We start from the raw sequence: 23,911 nt of genomic DNA on the forward strand, positions 1-23,911 counted from the left end.
TGAAATGCAGTGGGGTGATTTGATTGATTTACTCAACTCTCACCTGTTTTCTCCAGAAAGAACTACTTTCTTAGCCATCATCTCCAGTACTGGCCACATGTCTCTGGACATATTAAACCAGAAGAAGATGAGATGTGCTTTTTGATCCTCATTGCTACTTCTAGACTCTCCCTTTGCCATTATCAATAAACAACTTCTTTAGGGTTCACTTTTCTTTAGGGTTCACAAATCTGTTTTACCTGGTTTAGATTCTTATTATAATTATATACCAGCTTATAGGTAGTTCTCCTGATAGGAGGTACCCTTTCCCACCTGTTCCTCATACCCCTAACTGGTAAAATGTAAGGAAAATGAAGAGCAGAACTTGTGATTCAATCATTTTTCAGTTGTGTCCTACTCTTCATGACCTCCTTTAGGGTTTTTTTTAGCAAAGATAATGGAATGCTTTGCCATTTCTTTCTCCAGCTAATAAAAAAACAACCCTTACCTTCCATCTAGACTGTGTATTGCTTTTAAGGCAGAAGCATGGTAAGGGCTAGGCAATGGGAGTTAAGTGACTTGCCCAAGGTCAATAGTTAGGAAGTGCCTGAGGCCAGATTTTAACCCAGGTCTCTAGGCTTGGCTCTCAATGATTGTTTCTTGATTAATTAGTGTCTTGTACATAATTTGATAGTTTTCAAGTATATCATATCTTGTCTTCCTATATCAATTGTTATTTTGAGTGCAGAGGATTTTTCCTTGCCACTTTCCCCATTCTTGTTAATCATTATAAACAGGCCCTTGTGCTTAATAATTACCTACCTATTTGACTCTTACCCTCAATCTATCTTTCCTCCTCTGTCTATGGCAGATCCAATTTGAGCAGGCCTCCACCTACTTGCTCCTTCATCTCTTACTTGCTCTCTTTACCTATAGAATAGTTGTTCCCAAACTTTTTTGGCCTACTACCCCCTTGCCAGAAAAAATATTACTTAGCCCCATGGAAATTAATTTTTTAAAAAATTTTAATAGCAATTAATAGGAAAGATAAATGCACCTGTGGCCATCACCGCACCCCCTGGATCGCTGCAGCACCCACCATGGGGCAGTAGCGCCCACTTTGGGAATCACTGCTATAGACACTCAAAAGAAGTATCTGAATGAGGAGTGGAAAAATAAGGAATATGAATGGCAAAGGTAAATGTGAGGGTAAAGACAAGATGGTAGAGAAGGGAGCAGTGAAGGAAAAAAAAATAAAGCCATGGAGGATTTGTAGAAGGAAATCCAATGAAGAGAAAGTATTTTCCTGCATGGGGGCAGTGAGTCCACTGGAATCTCACTGAGGATGATATCTCTTTGTTCCAGTACCTACTGTCCAGAACCTGGTTTCCTGCCAAAAAGACAATCATAAAGTTTATCTCAGGACAAAGAATTCACTTCTCAGAGTAAGAAAGGAGCATTAACTAGTCCTTATGAACCAACGTACTTTACAGTTTATGATCTTAGATCTATAAGTATGAAATGGTCTCTAAACAGTTTTTTTCAAACTGCAAAATACAATAATTCCTTGCTTAACTGACTACATTTAAGGATGATTTCCCACATAAGTTGCTTTCCTAGACAACCAAATTTTATTCTCTTGAAGTACCAATTAAAAAAGAAGATAATTAAAAATAGAAATTATCCTAAAACCAGATTTCTTATCAGAGCAAATGAACATAATTTAGCCTCTTTTTAAAGACTTAGGATCAGTGTTATTATCAATTTCACCATGCTGTTAAAAAAAAAAAAGTAATGCTCTCTTGGCTACTGAAGTGTTTAATACTATTTGCCCCTACATTAGATCATCTCAGAAGTTGTGATTTTTAAATGTTTCTGCTTCCTTTTGTAATTTTCATGTGCCAATGTCAGCTACATTTGCACATCTGTAAAATCAAGAGTTATCACAATGATCAAAATGAGATGACAAATGTGTGGTGTCCCCTAGTGACACCCTACCTGCTTAGGGCATGCTCAATCAGCATACCAATCAAGTACATTAATTTCTTCTCTCTTCTCCAATCTTGCCCCCATCCCGAACACAGTTCAGAGAATACATGTACACTATTTCCTGTCAGCCATTATGAATCAGGACATTGTACCATATCGTGATGAAAAGTCTCTTAATTGGCTGCTGAGTCAGAACTCTTTGGATACACTAAATGGGCAATCTGTTCCTCAGGCCTCCTCTTCCTGCCAGCTTTGAAGCATGAGGTTAGGATTGGACTTTCTAGAGAGTCAAATGAGAGTGAATGGCTTGTCTGCTTTCTATTTGGAACCATGTTCTACCTGGGATGGATCATTCTCCAGCTCTTGTCTTCTTCCTTTTGTAGAAAGCCTTGTGAGGTCTAATAAGAGAACTGGCACTCTCCCTATTTTTATCTTGCATCCTGTAGAAGGCATCCACATAACTAGGCTGCTATTGAATCAGTCGTGGCATCAATAGCAATAGAAACAGACAGGCTTCCAGAGAGAGACCCCAAGATGATCACACTTGGATGTTTTGATGGGGCAATGCCAAGGCAGAGGTGAAATGTAAGATGGTTAAATTAGCTCTCTTGCAAACACTGTATTCCAACAAGGCTTAAGAACTGGCTTTTGTTATTGAATTAGGTTCTAATTATCTGTAATATACCTTATGATTTTTTTAAACCCTTACCTTCAATCTTAGAATCAGGATTGTATATTAGTACCATGGCAGAACAACAGTAAAATCTAGGCAATGGGGATCTTCTTAATCCTTAATTAAATTAAGATAATTCTTAATCTTAAGGATCACATAGCTAGGAAGTGTCTTGAACTGAGGACCTCCTGTCTCTAGTACTGATTCTCTCTTTTTTTTCATTTGATACCTATTTCCATATTATTCATTTTTGCAACAGAGCAATCTTTTGAAGGCAAAACCCCAAATCATGTACCCCATGTAAATAAGTGAGGTCATATGTTTTTCTTCTGTGTTTCTTTTCCCACAGTTCTTTCTCTCAATGTGGGTAGCATTCTTCTCATAAGTCTAGGGCTGACTCTCAATCCATTGAGCCACGTAGCTGCCCCTGCCAATGATCTTTACAGCAATCATCTTTTCTCTGTTGGAAAGAAAGGATCTACTCAATGCCAAATTCAAGTTGTCTCTTGGATATTTCCTTTAATTTCCTCTTTGGTGAGGAATAATTGTAGACAAGATCCAAAGGTGATTTTTTTCCCCTTAGAAACGAAACATTGGAGATCTTAATTGCTCTAGTAAGAAGTCAAGCAACCCCAGAGTAATGAACTCAAGGCAACCTGTGATGGCAGGTTGTGTGGGTCACCAACCCCTATAGCCTGAATGATATAGCTAACCACTGTTAGATATGTAAAGAGTTTTACAAACCTTAAAGCATTATATAAATGCTATTGTTATGAATAAATGAAAAAGAGAAAACCAGTGGAGGAATGATACTTGTTCTTAAGTAAAGGAGAAAAAGGAATAAGACTTATTGAATTTGGTTTTAGGTCAACTGAGAAATACTTGTTGGAAATTATAAAAAGGCAAATATTGGCTTGATGTGAAGAAAATCTTCCTGATACTTAGAACTGTCCAAGGTGGAAGGGGCCACTTCAGGAGGTAGTAGATTCTTTCCCTATACCCCTCATTGGAGGTCTTCAAGAAGAAATCAAACAACCACTTTTTGGATATGTTATTATGAGGATTCTTTTGGAGGGGTGTGGGTTGGACTAGGTCCGTGGTGGTAAACCTATGGCACATGTGCCAGAGGGGGCAATCAGAGCCCTCTCTGTGGGCATGCCCACCATTGTCCCAGCACAGAGTTTGCTAGAGTTTATTACTAGAAAGCCAGAAGGACATGGGGCTGGGTTGCTCCCCTCCTCCTCTCCACACTTACACAAGGACATCACCTGCCCCTATAAAAGGCTTGCCATCACCAAACTAAATGATCACTGAAATACCTTCAAATTGTAAAAATCTGTTAAGAATATTATCCTTTAAGTATCAGGGAACATTATTAAAACAAAAACAATATTGCTCCAGGAAAGTTATCTTGAGTCATTTCTAGGATCCTAGAGCTTAGTTTAGGGAGTTGCATGCCCTCAAGAAATGTACAATAAATCTTTAATTATGATAATGTGGAAAACATCTTTTCTTAAAGCAAACAATTTAAAATTTTCTCCAGCTAAGTTATAGCTGTCAATAATACCAGAGCACAAGGTTTTTCATGTGTACATAATATCCAGTCAACCCTCGTACCTACATTTCCTTTCCTTCTGTCCAAGGCTTTTCTGATCCTCATAGCAAAAATCAGTCTTGCCTCCTTTTCCTTTCCTTCCAATTTATGAAGTTCCTTAGAAAGACTGAATTACAGATAAGAAGAGAGATTTTGTATAGTCTAAAAACTCAATAATTAATGTTAAAGCAGTTGGTAATCATAAATATATTTGGAGTGGATCCTAGAGGACTAGAATCTAACTGTCCAGGTACAAATCACTCAGACTTTTGAAAATATCATTGCAGCATAAGATGCATGCATCTGTCTGTTATAAAAAGAACAAAACCAAACCACTTTCACTTATGATTGATAGAATTCATTAATCAAATGCATTCTAGCCATACACAATACCATCTGTTGTATTGTTGACTCAGGCCATTTGTTTAGAAACATGAACTGATTAAACTAAGGGCGCTTGAAGAGATTGATTCTTTAAATACACCCACCAAATCCATCCACTTAATAATTAGAACAAGGCATACAAAGAACCTAATTAAAATGACTCTATTAGTGAGCAAATACTCATTAATTAAAATTTAAAAAATATTTCTTGTGTATAGTGGATACTCAAATATTTCCTGAATTGAACAAAGTTATTTTGTTCTCGAAATAACACAAACTCAATAACAGTCAAGAAATAGAAAATGACAACTAATGCTCCACTTTTTTGGAACAATCATTTATAAGTCTTGAAAGTCTCTATAACATCACATTTCCTTCTCCAATGTGCCATTTGTCCAGTAGGAGTGGTAGGATCTCCCTTACCAATAGGTGTTGTAAGAAGGTGATGTGACCTTAAAGTGACCTTTAAGGACACTAGGATGGCCCGTTGCCCCACAGATATTTCCCCATTAATCTAACATTCTGTTTCTGGAGACTCATCTCTTTGAGTCTTAAAAATGCTTCCAACAAAATGCAAATACCTCTAGGATGGTGGCAGTTGTGGGGAATATCTTACATCTCATCAGTTCATCTACTGTAGGATCTGATGACAGGAAATCTGCTTCAGAATTTGGCTAAAAGGTGAGATAGGAAGGTAGGAGAGATAAACTTTATTTATATCATCATATGGCTTAGAGTTAGCTCTATGGAAGGTGAATAACTAATGGAAATATACATAATAGAATCAGCTCCAGAGATCCCATGTCAGAGAAGGATCTTGAAGCTCTATCTCTCATGTATGATGCCATAGCCTCTCTTATATTTCATTGCTGGATTGGTATCTGAGAAGGTGTCTATAAAGGTAGGTTTGGGGAAAGGGAAGGAGGAAATAGCACAAAAAAAGATGAAAGAAAAATATCATCAGGATCCACTATTCATTTGGAAATTTTAGGTTGCTAGGAACTGACTGTGAATTCCTCAAAAGAATCAGATTTTTCATTACAATTCCTCATGCAAAAGGAATGTTTCAGTAGAAATACATTCTAAAGGAAAAAAACAACAAAGTAAAACTGGATTTCAGTTGTAGTCATAAAATCTCATGTTAAAATAGACTTCAAAGATCTTATAGTCCAATTTATATCCAAGAATGACTCTTCTATAGCATCTTTAACAACTTCTCATTCAGTCTCTGCTTAAAGACCTCCATTGATGAAGAAATCTTGAAGCAGTCCATTCTCTTATTGGACAATTCTAGTTGTTAGGAAGCTTTTTCCTTATATTGACTCAATATCTTCCTCTTTGCAGTTTTTGCTGATTGCTTTTAGGTCTCCTCTTTAAGGCCAAACAAAAATAAAATAATGCCCATTCCACATTTCAGCCTTTCACAAATGCAAATATAGTTATTATGCATTCCCTCAAATGATTTTCATGTAGTATGACTTTTAGTCACCTTTCACAATGGTTATGTTTTAGCTTATTTGGGTCCTTCCTAAAACTTGCTCCCCAACCATCACCTCCCTTAAACATGTTAATAAAAATATAGAATCCAGAATAAAACTGGATTAATCCCTCATTTTCACCGTATTATATACTTGATAATATGAGTTTTCATTCTGCTAAAACTTCCAGACCTTTCTTTCAAAAGAACTGAATGTCTAGTCAGAATACTTCTACCTGTTATCTATACTGCTACTTTTTGGTGCCCAAGTATAATTCTTATTGAATTGTCACATTAGCTGTGTCTCATTCTTCTAGCCCAAGATCATTTGGATCTGGTATACAATAAGCTAACTCTTCCCTCTGATGCTATGTCATCTACAAATTTTGTAAACATTCCATCTATGTCTTCATCTCAAATCTCTGATTAAAAATGTTATTACATGTTCCTGATTCTTCATTTCACCCTGGTTGAAAGGACAGCACCATTGGGTTTTGCTCCCTTGCAGATTTATTTGGTTCTGGAGGTATGGTCGTAGGTTGTATTAAACATATGCACAAAAGGAATACTTCTTAGACTAGCATTCCTCATAATGATTCTCTCTGTACCCCACTCCCATTTGCCTCCATTGATCTGACCTTCGAGTTCATTCTTTTTCCCCTCTATATTGTGACTTGGTACCTTGTCATAAACAAACCTACTTAGCTTCTGTAGCTCTCACATAAACTTGGGGTGGTTAAGAATATTGAGAAAATATATCTTTGACCCATAAGATTCTCCAATGGTTTTAAGAACATATGCTTAAAAATGGGTAGGGGGCAGAGCTAGGTGGTTCAGTGGATTGAGAGTCAAGTCCATGAACAGTTGGTCCTGGGTTCAAATATGGCCTCAGACACTTCTTAGCTATGTGACCCTGGGCAAGTCTTTAAACCCCTGATGCCTAGTCATTAGCACTCTTCTGTCTTAGAACCAATACATAGTATTGGTTCTAAAATGGAAGATAAGGGTTTAAAAGAATTAGCAGGATGGAACCCAGGTCAAGTCAAGAAGTGAACTGCAACATTTAAGTAAAGAAAACAAAGGCAAAAAGTAGGAGAGTCTTATGGTTCTAATAGGTTGTTATTAGATGTTAGCAGCATTTAATTATAGGCAGTTTTTCCTTTGGCATTGTCTGGCCAGCCATTTTATAATCATACTCTTTAAACCATTTCCTCATCAGTAACTGTGACACCTCAGTCATCCCCCTGCTCTAGTCATTGCTTCTAAAGCAGAAGAACAGTAAGGGCTAGGCCGGTGATGGCAAACCTATGACACGCGTAGCCATTTTTGATGACATGCAGCCGCATGCAACCGCATACAGAGAAGTATGGAGCCGCATGCTGAGGATGAAACATTTGCTGCAGTGTAGTGTAGACACTCTGTACACTATAGATGACACTTTTACCTATATTAATTTACCTATTTTGGTTTATTAAATACAATTATATATTACAATTATACATTTTTGTTATTTAAACTATAAATATCATGAAATTATGGTGTTTTTCTCAAAGTGACACACCATCCCAGTTCTGCTCCATTTTTTGGCAAATTTTGACACACCAAGCTCAAAAGGTTGTCCATCACTGGTAGGCAATGGGGGTCACACAGCTAGGAAGTGTCTGAGGCCAGGTATGAACCCAAACCTTCCATCAATAGGTCTGGCTCTCAATCCACTAAACCACCTAGCTGTCCCTTCACCAAGCTTTTTTTAAAGAGCTTGATTATCTCCACTTTTCCTCAGCTCCTTTCCATGTGATGATATCAATGCCAAAAAGCATCAGGGTCATTAGGAACACCATAGAAATATAGTCTTCATTGCTTGTTAGGTGGAAACACAAATCGATAAGAAGGCAGGCATAACAAAATTAGCAATAGTTGAAGGTGCTCTTTCACTTTCTCATCCCTGCCCTATTGATGTGTTCATTTGGTGCCAATTCACTGAAAAGGATCCAAATACTATTCATTGGAATGATGCAGTAAGCCTGAGAGTTGGGAAACTGGCAAGGGAAGAAAAGGTGAGCAAAAATGACCCATCTGTAATTAGAACACATGGATTGCTGATGATGTAGCAAACAAGCAAGAAGCCAAATCAATGATGCTCCCATTGGGTCAGCCTGGACTTGTGTCAATATTTATTTATAACAATTAACATTTATGTAGTGCTTACTATGTGCCAGGCACTGTGCTAAGTGCTCTCCACAAATATTCCCACTACTACATTGGGAGGCAGATGCTATTATTGTTCCCATTTTACAGGTGAGGAAACTAAGGCAAACATGTTGTATAATGTGTTCAAGATCACAGAGCTAGCAAATGTATTACCAAGATTTGAGCTCAGATCTCTAGGCTTGTCATTCTACCCAATGTGCCACCTTGCTGCCTCATAATCCCCTTTAGGTGAACAATTGTAGAAACCTCATAGGATTCATCACTAGAGGGCAGTTAAGTGGACAAGTAGATAAAGCACCAGGCCTGGAATTGGAGGACCTGGGTTCAAATTTGACCAGAGACACTTCATCACTGTGTGACCTTGGGCAAATCACTTAACCCCATTTGTCTAGTCCTTGCCCTTCTGTTTCAGAGTTGTTACTAGGACAGAAAGTAAGGGTTTAAAAAAATTACCACTAGGTGAGAGGGTCTGTGACACAGTAGAATGAGCATTGATCTTGGATAAATGTTGTTGGTATTGTTCAGTACTGTCTGACTCTTTTTTTGGCCAAGAAACTGGAGTGGTTTGCCATTTCCTTCTCCAGTGTGTCTCAATTTTATAGATGAGGAACTAAGGCAAATAGGGGGTGACTTGCCTAGTGTAACATACCTAGTAAGTATATGAGGCTGGATTTGAGCTTCCTGAATCCAAACCTGGTGCTCTCTATTGCACAACCTAGCTGCCCAAAGTTAGAGGATCCAAGTTTGAATCTCAGTTCTGATACCCTGTGATTTCCGACTAGAGAGACTTTCTAAGTTTTTATACATGGAAAGTAAGGATAATTGCTTTTGCCACCTCACAAGGTTATTATGAAAAAGGTTTTAGTCATGTGAATTATTGTTGTCATTAGATCCAGAGGATGATACCAATAACCAAATTTTATGTGGTTTCCTGGGCAAGTCACTTTAACTCAATTCCCTAGCCCTTATTTTTATTCTGCCTTGAAACTAATTCTTAATATTGACGCTAAGACGCAATATAAGGGTACTTTAAAAAAAAAAGAACATTTGAAATAGGCTTCAAGTTCTAGTTTTTGTTTTGGTACTTCAGAATCAGAAACTATTAATAGATTAATAGATTAATAGAATATATGGATTTTCTTAGTGGTAGCTTAGTGGTAACTTCCTTTTCATTGTGTCATGGAGAGGTTTCATCCCTCCTTTGTCCATAAGTTCTTTTCTTCCCACATCAGTTTTTGTCCATATGGTGCTGATGTCCTAACACTATAAAATGCTGAACTCTGATTTTACAAATAAAATAGGCACTTTTCATATATGTGGTAGGAAATAGTGTTTAATAATCATATTTCTGGGGGGAAATGTACCTGTGATACACTTTTACATTTAAATTGCTTTTTTTTAACACTTTCTAAAGCCTAGACAATCAACAAAACAGTATATATTTATAGTATTTGACAATATCCAGAGTGTAAATGCTCACAATGAAAATTGAACCATTAGCCTTCCCTAGCCAGTATGAGTTAGCTCCCATGCACTCCTGATGCCTGGGCGGTTTGCCAGAGTAGCTGCTTGTGTCTTACAGTCATTATTGTCTTCTCAAATTTCTGATGTAAGACTCAGTGTTGAAAGGTCACAATGTGCTTGTAGATGATTGTGCTTTATTTGTAGTCTATAGTCTTGAGAATGAAGAGTAACAGGACATAAAGTTGGTGGCTACCCAGAGGCCAACACTGAGCACACATACCATTACTATTTGCAGTGTGTGAAAGGTGGACATAAGTAAGCAGACTATGTCCCTATGATCCTTATTCTGTGGTGCCATTGTATTCCTGCTATGTCCATCTTGCCACTTTATTTCTCATCTCCAGCTTTGAGCAGTCATCCACCCTATGTACTTCACATTCATGCCCAGAGACTAGAAGCACTTAAAAATATTTTTTGTTGAACAATTTGAAATCTAAAAACAGCCCTTAATTTCATTCTTTCCTAATTGTGCATACATGGAATAGAAATAGCTATATTGGCCACACCCTCAGCAACCATGGTGTGTGTGTGTGTGTGTGTGTGTGTGTGTGTGTGTGTGTGTGTTGTGTGTGTGTATTTCCATAGCTTCAAGTTATTATGTTAAGAAGGTCCCTAATGGCCAAAAGTTAATTAGTTTCCCCAAGTATGATCCTTACTACTAGGGAAGGACTTGTACACTTGGAATAAATTGGCCAAAGTTTAAAACATTGCTAGATCTTTAGACAGTGTATCAAGGACAGAGCATACCACATAATTTTCTACTCTGTAATTCCTAAAAAATAGATAAGCACTTTTTATTTAAAAAATAAGGACATAAACTAAAAGAGTGACAATCTATTAACAAGACAAAATAGATACATAATTCTCTTCCTTAATTCTGTAGCATGGCATCCCTCGTTTGTCCATTTCTCTTCCATAAATTTTGGTGTCATTGTTTGTCTGCAGCACCCAAATCCCAACACTTAAATGCTGTACTTTGATTTTTACAAAGAAAAGTAATAACTTTATATATATGCTATGAAAGGATCCACAAGGACTCCCAAACTATGAAACATCTTTACCACCTTTAGAGTAAGGCTTGTCTGAAGCCTGTTCTCTGGCTTTATGCCCATTAACTGAGATAACCCAATAGATTTTCAACAAAGAGCTTTTTTGTTGTCTCAATTATGACCTTCAGACATGTGACAACTTTTATTGAAAGCCAAGAACCACAATATTTAATGCAACAGTTACACCTGTTATAAAAGCCTCCTAATCCCACCTTGTTGCTAGGAGGGGGAAAACACATTATCCAGGAAAGAAACAGGTCAGGCAAGATTAATGAGCATAAAATAACATTAGCCTCTGGGATTTGCTGAATTTCATCTCAAAATGCAAAGGTAGAATAAGTACTTACCTCTGTACCCATCTTCTTCATCAGGTGATGAAAGAAATCATCAAGTTCCTTCCCTTCTATGTATCCATTATCTAAATGAAAGTATAGATATGATTGTCTAATAATAAATCATAGAGCATTGCTGGTCCTTAGAAATTTGTAAATTTATCTTAATTGGATTGTTTAGTTATGTCAGCAACTGAAGATTAGCTCAACACTACCATTTGCATTTGAGGGATAGATTTTAGGGGGGAAAGAGCATGAAGGGAAGCTCTTTATTCCAAAATTTATAAGCAATTGGAAATTAAAAACTACTGTAAAAGGAAATTTTAGCAATGCATAATTAAATTTATATCAAGGATCTCAGTCACTAGGGAAATATTTCACTGTAATGAACCCCAATTTGGCCAGTAGTTATAATAGACACTACAAGCTAAATTCAGCACACTATTTTCCTGACATTTCCCTTATGGCACACATTTTAATTCACAATTTTAGTATTTTTCTTACTATATCCCCTCAATTTAAAATTAAGGTCTTGTTCAGGATGTAATATTATCAGGTAAGAGATAATGGAACTGTGAAGGGAAAATGGATTTTGTTTAGATAATTAGCTCTCAAACCAAGATAATATAGTTTATCCTGAAAATAAAAACCTCCTTAGTGTGTTGCTCCATAATTTTGTCCATAACCCTCTAGGATTGGATCTAGATTGTATAGAAAGGGACCTAAGAAACATTTTAGCCCAACCCCTCATTTTACAAATCATAGTCCAAAAGAGGAGGAGGGGATTGTCTTGTCCCAAGTTATACAGTTAATAAGTAGCAGAACTTGTCATCTTACTCAGAGTCTAATGTTCTTTCCCCTCCAAAATGATAAGAACTCCCTATATCTTCATTTTATTTTGGACTGAAACCTAGTATGAATTCTTTTAACCTACCCCTTATTTACTTTGGCTTACTTTCAGACACTTGGGGCAGACGACTTTTAAATCAACAAACTTGGGGAGAAATTCAGAGATGAAAAAACTCCACCACTCTATTCATAAACACAAACAGGAAAACTGTACTCAGTGTTCCAGGCTACAGCTAAAACGGTCCTAATGATAACTTACCATCCGTGTCAAAGCGCTGCCAGATGTGCAAAAAAGCGGCAGCATCAATGTGTCCCAGAATAGCACCGGCATCGCTGTCCATGGTTCTGAACGCAAGAGTCTGCCTTTGACCAAGAGAGGAGATGCCAAAAACTTGAAGAACTCTTAGAAACTATGTCCTTTTTTTCTCCCTCTTCCTTCTTCTTCCCCCACCCTGCTTTCTTCTCTGATCTTTCTCCTTTAGGGAAAATGTTTTTTTCCCTTTTCTCCTCTTTATAGCGAGCAAGAGTGACACAGAGCCTCTGGGGCAGTGAAGAGAAGAGCTCAGAGGAGCAGAGGTACAATTGACACCAGTACTGCTGTTCTGTTGCCAGAGCTCAAGGGACCACAAGGCTTTCTAAGGGATCAGCTCCGGAGATCCGCCCAGTTCTCTAACGTGTTGGCTCCCAGAGACACCTCCCTCTCCTCAGCTATCTATGCTGGTCAAGGAGAGTTAAGACTCCAACCTTTGATGGATAGTGGGAGAAAGTAGCTGTCACTGACTTTCATGGATCACTGCCTTCTGCCCTTTAACTTTTCTTTAAATTCAAAGAAAACAACATCATTTGACTCATCCTATGAAACATACATTTCCTCTGGGATTTAGCAAATATTGCTTAGTTTAAACTGTTGGTAAAGTCTGCCAGTGTGAGTTCCTTTTGGACCTGAAGGTTTTGAACTGATAATGCTTGTATTTCCTTAACTTTTAGAAGAAAAACAGAATTTATTGGGCACCTACCTATTCCATACAGAACATTAATAACTAAATATACTACTTGACACTTTTAACCCATTAAAGAAAAATCTGCTGTTGAAAAAGTAATTCAAATTCTTGTGAGGAAAGGAGGAGTATGTATTAACTATTTAAGGATAGAATGGAAAATAGAAAATACCTTCCCTTTAAGGCTAGTCTATAAAGTTGATTACAACTCTTTAAAATAATATCAACATAAGATGATTGAAGTGTGAATTATTCATTGCCAGGGAATTGAAATTCATAGTATCTGAAAAAAGTGAGGGCTTTTTGGAGATTATTCAGTTATCAATTAAGTAAATTGAAATTATCCTTTTTTGCCTTTGAAATTCTTTTTTGGATCAGCTGCTCATCTTCTGGCCATTTCATTGTTTCATAGAATCAACACCTGAAGATACAGAAAAGGGGAGAAATTTAGTTACTATTGCTGTTTATTGGACATACTTCAGAGAACATGTGGTGATTGGAAGAGGTAAAAAATAAATGGCTCAAACGTAGCTCCCTTATATAGCTTGCCAGATTTCATTTGTTTCTTCTGTCCTTTTCTGCTACCTTCTCCCCAGCATAGATAATTGAAGGTTGGGTGTAATAGAAACGATAGAAACCTATAATTGTAAGCTTCGCCAATTAACTATGATGCAAGTTTTAAACTCTCAGCTAGAATGTATGAGTCTCTGCAATATTAGGTCTGGAATGCACATCTGAAGATGCAAGGACTGTTCTTTGTCAGTATCCATTAACATTTATTGAACATTTAAACATGGCAGGCACCACACATAACTTAGAAAAAGTGATGTCCTTACAGACTTTCTTATATTAGTTGAGGAGGTACTGACTTAAAGATAAGCCAGCAGAATAATTTAGGAAAAGAAAGGTTGAATCTTAAAGTAAGCTACTCACTCCATCAGGATTTCTAATAGCAGAGTTAATTCATCTTTGTACCAATTTTTTGGTACTGATTATAAAATGCCTGTAACTGCTTCATACTTCTTTTATGATATTAGTGCTTTACGGTTTTACAAAATACTCTCCTTATAGCAATACTATGGGGGCAGATAGTATATCTGTTAGTATATCTGCTCACTTTATAGATATGAAAATAGACAGGATAATTGAGTTTTCCTATTACTATATAATTAATTAGTGTCAGAACTGGCATTTCTTGACTTCACTATCTCCTTCTATTGTATCACTTGTCTTTTTTCCTTCTGTTAAATTGTAAATTATATGTATGTCTTATTTTTCTTTGTATCTCTCCCTTTGCATTTCTCCTGGAAAAATGCTTTGAATATAACAATAGCTTTAGAAATAGTTGTTAAAAGCAAAGACCAATATGGAAGTGTGTTTTGCATGATAATATATATCTGGCCCAGATAAATTGCTTGCCATCTCTGAGTGGGGAGAGGAAAGGGAGGGAGGGAGATAATTTGGGTTTTATAATTTTGGAAAACATATGTTGAAAATTATTATTGCATGTACCTGGGAAAACCAAATACCTTTGAATAAAAAAGAAATAGTTGTTAAATTAAATTACTCTGATTTATCTTTGCTCTATATATACATCTTGTTCTTCCCACCCTTAAGTTGTGAACTCCTCGAGGGGAAAGGTCATGTTTTACACATCTCTGTATCTTCTGTGGAACTTCATTCATAGTAGAAGCTCAGAAAATGTATATTGGTTAATTAAATGCTGCCCCAGTGTTACTTTTTGTTTCACTTTAATTTTAAAGCTGCAGGCAGGATCTCTGCTAATTTAAAATTTGAAAAAAAACCTGAAGCTTATTATTCACTCTCTACTACTTATTATTTGTCTTTGGATGAGTCATGTCACTTCTTTATTCTTCAGTTTCATTCTGTGTAGACCAAGGTCAAACCAGATGATCCATAAAGTTCATTTTAGATCTAAATCCACCTGTTTCTAGTCTGAAATGTAGTTAAATCTTACAATTTTTTTTCCATCTAGCTCATAGACTCTTCTGACAACAATTTGAAATAATATAAAATTTCACATTATCAAGTCTCTGGTTTCCTTATCTCCCGTGATCATACTCCATTTCCCTTTTTATTCTGTATAAATGCTACTCTGAAAAATGTGTCACTTTTTGCTGAGGAAGAACTTATACCCCTCCCCACCCATAAAATAGGTAAAACTCTTTTGCACAGCAGCATTCCTTTTGAGATTGTAGACATCTGATTGGAAGCTTGTGTCCACTGCAGGGATGAGGGGAGAGAAGAGGATATTTTAAATTTGTTTATCACACCTGAAAATTGCTCTTAGAGATGTCACACCTATGCATTACACTGTCTTATTGCTGTCAATATAGTTGACATAATTTGAGGAAATCCTAAGGAGTTTTTATGCTTAAACACAGCATGCTAGCCTTTTTGAAGGCCTGAATAAAAGCAGCTGGTTAAAATGCATGAGGGAATAAATAACTTGGGTTGGTAGAGGGGAACTTGACTACTTAATTAGCTGAAAAAACTTCTGTTCATGACAATCAATCTTCAACTAATGAAGTGTTATTCTTGTAGTTCTTCAAGCAAACAAAAATCTTCTGAAATTGTACCTGGGAGGGCTGGCCTGACAAACTCCACATTTAATGAATGGGTTCAACTTAAGGCATTATTCAACTAAACAACTGTTTACTATTATATGTCTATTATATGCAAGGTACTGTACCAAAAGCTAGAACCAAGGTAATCCTACAAAAGCTTTAATCTGTTAGAGTTAGAATGGTCCATAAGGTCAAAGAGTACTAAACCCTCATTTTTCTAGATGAGGAAACTGAACCCAAGTCCAGGGAGTCACATGGCTTAATAGCAGCAAAATTTGGACTAGGGCAAGAATTCTTATTATCTAAAATATTCATATACTTCTCCCTTGAAGATTATACATAGTAAGCTTGTAATTGTTCCTGGGTTACATAGGAACACATAAAAAAGAGCTCAGATAGAGGTTTATTTACTCAGAAGTTTATTTTTTCTTTTCCTAGAAACTCCTAGTTATTCAACAAAAATTGATTAAATTCAGATAGTGTGCAATATACTGTTTTAGGCTCTGGGGAAGATATGAAATTTAGATAAGATATGATCTCTGGCTTCAGGGAGCTCACAATCCATCATGGGGATGGAGAATAAGATGGGAACACAGACATTGCTTTACAGGTACATTAGAAAGATGTAAGGGAAATTGATATATAATATCTAAATGGGAAGGTTGTTAATAATCAGGTAAAATCAGAGAAGGCTTCATGTGTAAGGTGACATTTAAGAGAGGATTAAAGAATGAATAAGGGCTCAGCAAGTAAGAGAGTGAAAGAGGGAATTCTAGACAAAGGGAATAATGTGGATAGAACTTGAGGGATCAGTGTGCTAAAGTGGCCAGAGCATTAGACTTGGAATCAGGAAGACCCAAATTCAAATTGTACTTTATTATCTGTGAGATCCCTTGACATCTGTTTCCTTATCTGTAAAACAAGGGAAGTAATAGCATCTACCTTACTGGATTGTTGTAAGGATCAAATTAGAAAATGATTTAAAGGATTTTTAATTTATAAAACAGAGGCAGTAAAACTCAAAACTATGGGAACTTATGATTCAGGGGATAAAAAAGTAGACTAGGGTGTTTGGAGTGTAGAATGGCCTGATTAATAAATGTGGGTCGAATGAATGGATAATGACAAAAAGTTATAACATTCTTTGTAATCTTGTATATTGTTGCAGGGATTTGCATTAATAGCTCTAAAAGTGACCTTCTTATCTTTGAAGGCCTAGATTAAAATTCTACTTTTGACATTTAATTGTGTGACCGTGGGCAAGTTCTTTCATCTCTCACAGTCTTGGTTTCCTTGCCTAGAAAATGGAGATAATAAGATCTGAAGGAACTATATTCTAGGATTTCCATGAGACTCATAAGAAGAAATGTATTAAAATATTATATACACATTGATTATTTTTTTCCTGTGTTTACAGCATACATGCCAAAGGGAGTTTGGAAATCCAGTGAGCAGAGGTTGAATCATAATTGTAATTACTACTGCTAGCATTCAACAAATAATTATTACTACAGAGTTGGAGTTTCCCATTTTTTAAAAAATGAGAAAGTTTAGAACTTATAGTTGTCTGTAGATAAAAGGTATATACCCAAACTTAGAGGTGGTTTGTGTGTGTTTTCAGGATCTTTGTACCTAAAAATTCCTATAAAGTTTTATGTAGAATGTTTTTGTGCAGGTTTTTGTAGACATTATAGGATGATTTAAAACATCCAAAAAGGGAAATGTCAACATAAATAAAAAGGCGCAATCATTGGTGAAAAATATTCTTTTTAAAAAGACAATATTTTCCCTAATTACATGTAAGAAATGCTTTTTGGGCATTAAAAAATTTGAATTTTAAATTCTCTCCCACCCTTTCCCTTCCTTCTTCCTCAGATGGCAAGTAATTTTATATAGATTATACATGTGTGGTCATGAAAAACATATTTCTCTATTAGTTACATTGTAAAAGAAAATACAGACACTTAAAAAAATAAAGTGAAAAATAGTATGTTTCAAACTGCCTTCAGATTCAGATATATAATTCTGAAAAGGAGGTCATAGGTTTCGCCAGATCATGATACAATAATGGTTAGGAACCACAGATTTACTCCAAACTCTTCATTTTACAAATGAAGAAACTGGGACCCAAGGATGTTATGACTTGACTAAGGTCACCCAGGAAGCAAGAAGCAGTGTTTTAGTTGTGTCCTACTCTTCCCTACCTCATTTGGGGTTTTTTCAGCAGATGCTGGAGTGGTTTACCATTTCCTTCTCTAGCTCATTTGACAAATGAGGAAATTGAGGCAAATAAAATTAAGTGACCAGCCCAGAGCCACGCAGCTAAGTAAATGTCCAAAGCCAGAGTTGAACTCAGGTTTTCCTGATGGCATTTTATCCACTAAACCACCAGCAGGAAACGGTACTCTTCCCTAGTTTGTGATTTGAGCCAATTGCTTTTCTACATTTAAATTCATCCTTGATGGAGTTTTTTCAAAAAAGGGTCCTTTATGCCTCATTCCCAAGAAGTTTAGTCCTACAATGTCTAGTTTATTATAGGAAGCTGAACTTCCCCAACTTTTCTGGTCTCATGAACTCTTTGCTGCTGCTCTGTGTAGAGCAAGTAGATTCAAGGCTTGGCTTATTCTCACTTGCCTGTGTGGGTTCTTATATATATCGTGTACAGTGTTCTGCTACACAGAGCATAGAGTTGGGCACATAATAGGTGTTCAATGAGCAGTTGTTAAAATTAGTTTATTTATCATTTATGGTTTTTTATTTTAAAATATTCATTAATTTTTTAAACCCTTACCTTTCATCTTAGAATCAATACTATGTATTTGTTCCAAGACAGAAGAGTGGTAAGGGGTAGGCAATGGGGGTTAAGTGACTTGCCCAGGGTCACACAGCCGGGAAGTGTCTGAGACCATATTTGAACCCAGGATTTCCTGTCTAGGCCTGGCTCTCAATCCACTGAGCCACTGAGCTGCCCCCAAAAATATTCATTAAATTGAAGAAGATTTTATGGAAAGGCAGAGTAGAATATGGTAGTTCCTGAAGGAGAAGTTTAAGTTTTCTATTTCTTTTAAAGATCAGGGTGAGGTATTTTTTCTTTAAGCATAGATTTTCAATGGATCAGGCCTGGCTGACAAGGTTCTTCCAAGAAAAAAAATCAGTCTTCTAATAGGAATCTGACCAGGCCTTTATGAAGAGTCCTTACCCAAGACATCTTCCAGGAAATAAAGCAAACAGAGTTTTTGTCCCTTACCTGGATTCCCCTCTCCCCTACTGCCCCAAGTTAAATAGAATGCAGAGTTCATATGGGCTTAAGTGCCTGTTCAGATGTTTGCTTTTTGAGGAAGGAGATGAGGTTAGTCAATATTTACTGGGAGGGATTTCAAGATGTTCTGTGGACAGCAGTGGGACTGACATTTCCTGTGCAAAAGGAGCCAAGTGCTTTTCCTCTTGTCCCTGTAAAGAACTGATGGCTGGGCCCAGAAATGATATTTCCTTTTCTGCTTCACAGGCATATTTATTTAGTATCTGTAGTTATACCTGAAGACTTGGCCCACCTAGGAAAGAAAGTGAACCTCTTGGGCTAAGATGGACTTCCCTTGTAGAGAGAGTCCTAAGTGAATAGTTGGAAGGGAAGCTACCCTCCCAATCAGGGCAAAAATCCCTTTTTTAGAACTCAGCAAATGGTTACTTAGCTTTTGCTTGTGAATCCCTATATCTCTACAGAGCCCTCTATCTTTTAGATAACTTTACTTGTTAACTCTCTTTTAGGATTAATAATAATAACAATAGATAACATGTATATGGCACTTTGTGCTTGACACTATGCTACATTCTTTAGAATTATCTCATCTGATTCTCATAACAACCCTAGGAAGTAGGTATTATTATTATTCGCATTTAACAGATGAGGAACTGAGGCAAACAGGTTAAGTGACTTGGCCAGTGTCACACAACTACAAACTATCTGAAGCCACATTTGAACTTGGTTGTTTTGACTCTACTCCTACAGCCTACTTTTTATCTGTGGGGCAACAGAAGATAAATGCTTCTTCTTCTAACAAAATAGCCCTTCAAATAGTTGAGAGTAACTATCCTTTCCCGGGGCAGGTAGGTAGTACTGTGGATAGAGCATCAGGTCTGAAGACAGCAAGACCCATCTTTGAGTTCAAATTTGGCCTCAGACACTTTCTAGCTATGTGATCATTTATTCCTGTTTGCCTCAGTTTCCTCATCTATAAAATGAGCTGGAGAAGGAAATGGCAAATCACTCCAGTATCTTTGCCAAGAAAATTCCAAATGAGATTATAGTCAGACATGATTGAAGAACAACTGAACATCAAATGAAATAATATCTATAAAGTTCTTTAAAACATTAATATGTCATATAAATTTCAGTTATTATAATTAAGGAAAACTTCAGCTACCTTATATGTTCAGTGCCTGGCACACAGCAAATACTCAATAAATATTTGTTGACTTGAATTGAATGTGAATGGCACCACCTTGATGATGAAGGAAAACACTATTGAATGATGGGTGAAGATATTAAAGCAAAGAATATATAGAAAACAGAAGGAAAGGTGAGTTGACCAAATCTGAGAATGAAATAAAGTTGTTATTTTCTTGTTCCCTATGATTAACCTAGCTGCATAGAAATCATGTGAACTTATTCCCTCTCCTAGTGCTACCATGTTAATCTACATACAATATGACAACAGTGAAAACTATGATGTATTTCCTCCTAAATATACCAGAGAAACAGATTATTCTCTTTGGGAAAAGCAACAAATCATGAAATGAATGAATTACTAGACAGCATGGCACCAGTGCCCATGCTTTTTTCAGGTAAGCAGTTTATGCTACTCATTTCATCTTCTCAGGCTCCTCTGTCTGCATTTCCCAGTTCCCATAATTCTCCCCTCCCCAACTTCTTATTTTTTAATCCTTACTTTCAGCCTTAGAATTGATAACAATTCTAAGGCAGAAGGGTGGTAAGGGCTAGGCAGTTGGGGTTAAGTTACTTGCTCAGAATCATACAGCTAGGCAGAGTCTGTGGCCAGAATTGAGCCCAGGACCTCTCATTTCTAGGCTTGGCACTCCATCCACTATGCCACCTGGCTGCCCTTCCTCGGCCCCACATGGTTTTATCCTGACCACATGAATGTGACTGGCAGCAGGAGACACTGACTGCTACAAAGTCATTCTTGTACTATTGTTGGCAGTTGGCCAGATATAGCTTTGTTAAGGGCCTTTTCTTCAGTAATTACTTAGATGGTCCACTTTAAGTGCTGGGAATTCTGGCTTCTGCTCTTGGTCTATAAGGTAGCTTCGAGGATCCTAGGGACTCTACAGAAGGAAGGAGAGTGGTATGGGACTAAGATCTGCCAGGTTTTAGGGGATCAGAATTGAAGAAAGTCTGATAGATATATCTTGGGATATTCTAGAGAAGTTTCAAATTGACATGGAACCCAGGAACCCCCCTACTTGGGGATTATCTAGGATTTGTTAGGTCTCCTTGATGGGGGACTGTAGAAAATCCATTGTACAAATCTGAGGAACCATCAAAGAATATAGCCACTCAAGAATTTTGGAGTTGTTTCCTGGAAGTAGGAATTATAAACTGTGGGAGGCATAAATCTCCACTCAATATCAGAGAGAAAAGATTATAAAGGAAGGAGATGACAAGTAGTTAGGAGGATTGATGAAAGGCCATAAAATCCAGAAGTTAAGAGATTTCTGGTGATTTTGGAAAGAGCAGTCTTTATATAACACTGATTTATGAGCACAAGACCTGAGTTTGAGTTCTGGATCTGTCACCAGCTACATGAGTGACCTTGAGCAAGTCATTACTTTTCTGGGTCTTGGTAGCATCATCTGTACCTGTAGCTATACCTGAGACTATAGCATTTCTAAAATCTTTTACAGATCTAATATTTCTTTGATCAAATAAATAATGTAAAAGAAAAATTCTGGGAATAATCTAGTCAAAACTGATTTTATTGTGAATGTACAAATCACATAAGTCAGTGGTCTTCAGACATCCACAGTATTGTCTGACACTCTGAATTTATCAGCAGACCAGTATTTATACTTAATGTAACAGGGTCGGATTATGCTAATCCCCCTCAATAAAAGGAGTGGGGGAAGTCAACTACATTTCTTTTCCCCTTAAAAGTAGGGCAACCTTAACTTTATTACCCTGAAGGTCAGGCACTTATAATTCCTATTGAAGAAGGATCAGCATCTAAATTCCCTCCTTTAAGAAAGTTGGGTGTTTTGGGATCCCTTTTTTATAGGGTAGATTATACGGGCACCTGCTCCACATAGGGCGATAATGAGGATGACCGAGGTTATTATATAGCTTCAAAATCAAATGAGATAATATGATTTCACATCCTCAGGAACATCTGGACACATTCCAGGATGCTGAAGGCATGTGTAAACTCTCTTTGGCAAAGTGCAACTGGGGATTTTTTATTTTGCCCACACTTTGATTCTTGATTACTTGTTCTCATACATTGTTATTCAATTAATTAATATTTAATGGGATTAGATGCAGATGCAGAAGATAGAAAGCAATAAAGAGATATTAAAAATGAATATAAGCTGATTGAAGCTGCTTAATTAAATTATTCTTCATGAGAGCATGTCTTAGCCCTGTGTTGGTGGCCTTATTTTTGATCTTCTCTGCTTTTAGAAAGATTAATGTATCAGAATGATGTTTTTCTTTATTATGCTTTGTTGCATTTTAGTCACTCACTTCCACAAACTCTCTTTGTTGAGCCCAGGATGGGGATTTGCTTCTGAGCAGCTTATACCTGAAAAGATAAGAACTCATCTTCAGGTGAGAGAAAAAACCAGTATGATTAAAAGGCATCAGGGTATAATGGGAAGAAGGCTGGATTACATATTTGGATCTTCGTTCGGGTACTAAATGCCTTTTTGGCCTTAAACAAGTCCCTTCAGTTTGTGGGACTCAGTTTTCTCATCTATAAAGTAAAGAAAGGAGCCTAGTCAAGGATTCTTAACATGGGGTTCATGAGCACAATTTATTTAAAATATCAATGACTATTTCTATAAATTTGGTGTCTTTGGTGATCCTAGATATTTTAATTTATTTATTCTGAGAAGAGCTCTATGGGCTTTAGCAGACTGCCAAAGGGATCCATAACACAAAGAAAAGTTAAGAAACTCTGGCTAGATGGTGTTTAAAGTTCCTTGGGATTTTAAACTGATGATCCAATGAAACCTATAAACTCATCCACCCAATCCTAAAAGCAGACATCCTGGATGTTTAAAGGGAGTGGTTTGTTTTCCCGACAAATTCCAGAGGAGGAAATGCTTTGGAGAGTGGCACAAGATGATAACATGAATGATTATTTACTTCCATATATCAGTCATATAGCAAGAGTGGAGGAGAACAGATGGGTAGTCCAAGTTCTTTGATACTATCTACAATAAGTCAAAAGCCCAAGAGGAAGGACTCTAGAAGGTGGGGCCAACCCTCATCTTAGGATTCATAGGAAGATAAGGACAAAAAAAGAATAGGATGAGAAGTTAGGAATGGATTGCAAAGCATACCACTGAAGGGAATACTTGCATCATAGAAATCCAAAATCTGTTGATATATTAAAGGAAAAATACCATAAAAGTTGCCTGGGAGCTAGAATCTGAGCTCCACAGAGCAAATGACTGACATGATCTGGTGTGTCTTATATTCGTATGGAGGTACCTGTGCTCAGAAGAGTTCCTCATTAAAAAGATCATGCCAGAGGTAGCTAAGTGGCTCAGGGCATAGAGCAGGGGTCGGCAACCTTTTTGGCCATGAGAGCCATAAACACCACATTTTTTAAAATGTAATTTTGTAGGGGGCAGCTGGGTAGCTCAGTGGATTGAGAGCCAGGCCTAGAGACAGGAGGTCCTAGGTTCAAATCCGGCCTCAGACACTTCCCAGCTGTGTGACCCTGGGCAAGTCACTTGACCCCCATTGCCTACCCTTACCAATCTTCCACCTATAAGTCAATACACAGAAGTTAAGGGTTTAAAATTAAAAAAATAAATAAATTAAAAAAAATAAAATGTAATTTTGTGAGAGCTGTACAGTGATCACAGTGTGCGCTCCTGTAACAGCACCTGAAAAAAAATTGACTTTATGGCTCCTGCAGAAAGAGCCATATCTGGCCCTCAAAAGAGCCAGATATGGCTCGAGAGCCATATGTTGCCGACCCCTGGCATAGAGTATCAGGCCTGGAGATGAGAGGTTCAGG

General features: G+C 37.1%; 1 protein-coding gene across 1 annotated transcript in view; it reads right to left on the bottom strand.

Annotated features, from left to right (window-relative positions):
- The window catches only part of SCGN (secretagogin, EF-hand calcium binding protein), a 69,236-nt gene extending 56,834 nt beyond the window's left edge, over positions 1-12,402 (bottom strand). Inside the window, exons 1-2 of the mRNA XM_044658121.1 lie at positions 12,321-12,402; positions 11,228-11,298 (exon numbers count right to left, since the gene is read on the bottom strand). Coding sequence (XP_044514056.1) covers positions 11,228-11,298; positions 12,321-12,402 — 153 coding nt within the window. The remainder of the gene's footprint in view (positions 1-11,227; positions 11,299-12,320) is intronic.
- Positions 12,403-23,911: the final 11,509 nt, after the last annotated feature.

Source organism: Gracilinanus agilis, chromosome 1, assembly GCF_016433145.1.
Source record: "Gracilinanus agilis isolate LMUSP501 chromosome 1, AgileGrace, whole genome shotgun sequence".
Lineage (NCBI taxonomy): Eukaryota > Metazoa > Chordata > Mammalia > Didelphimorphia > Didelphidae > Gracilinanus > Gracilinanus agilis.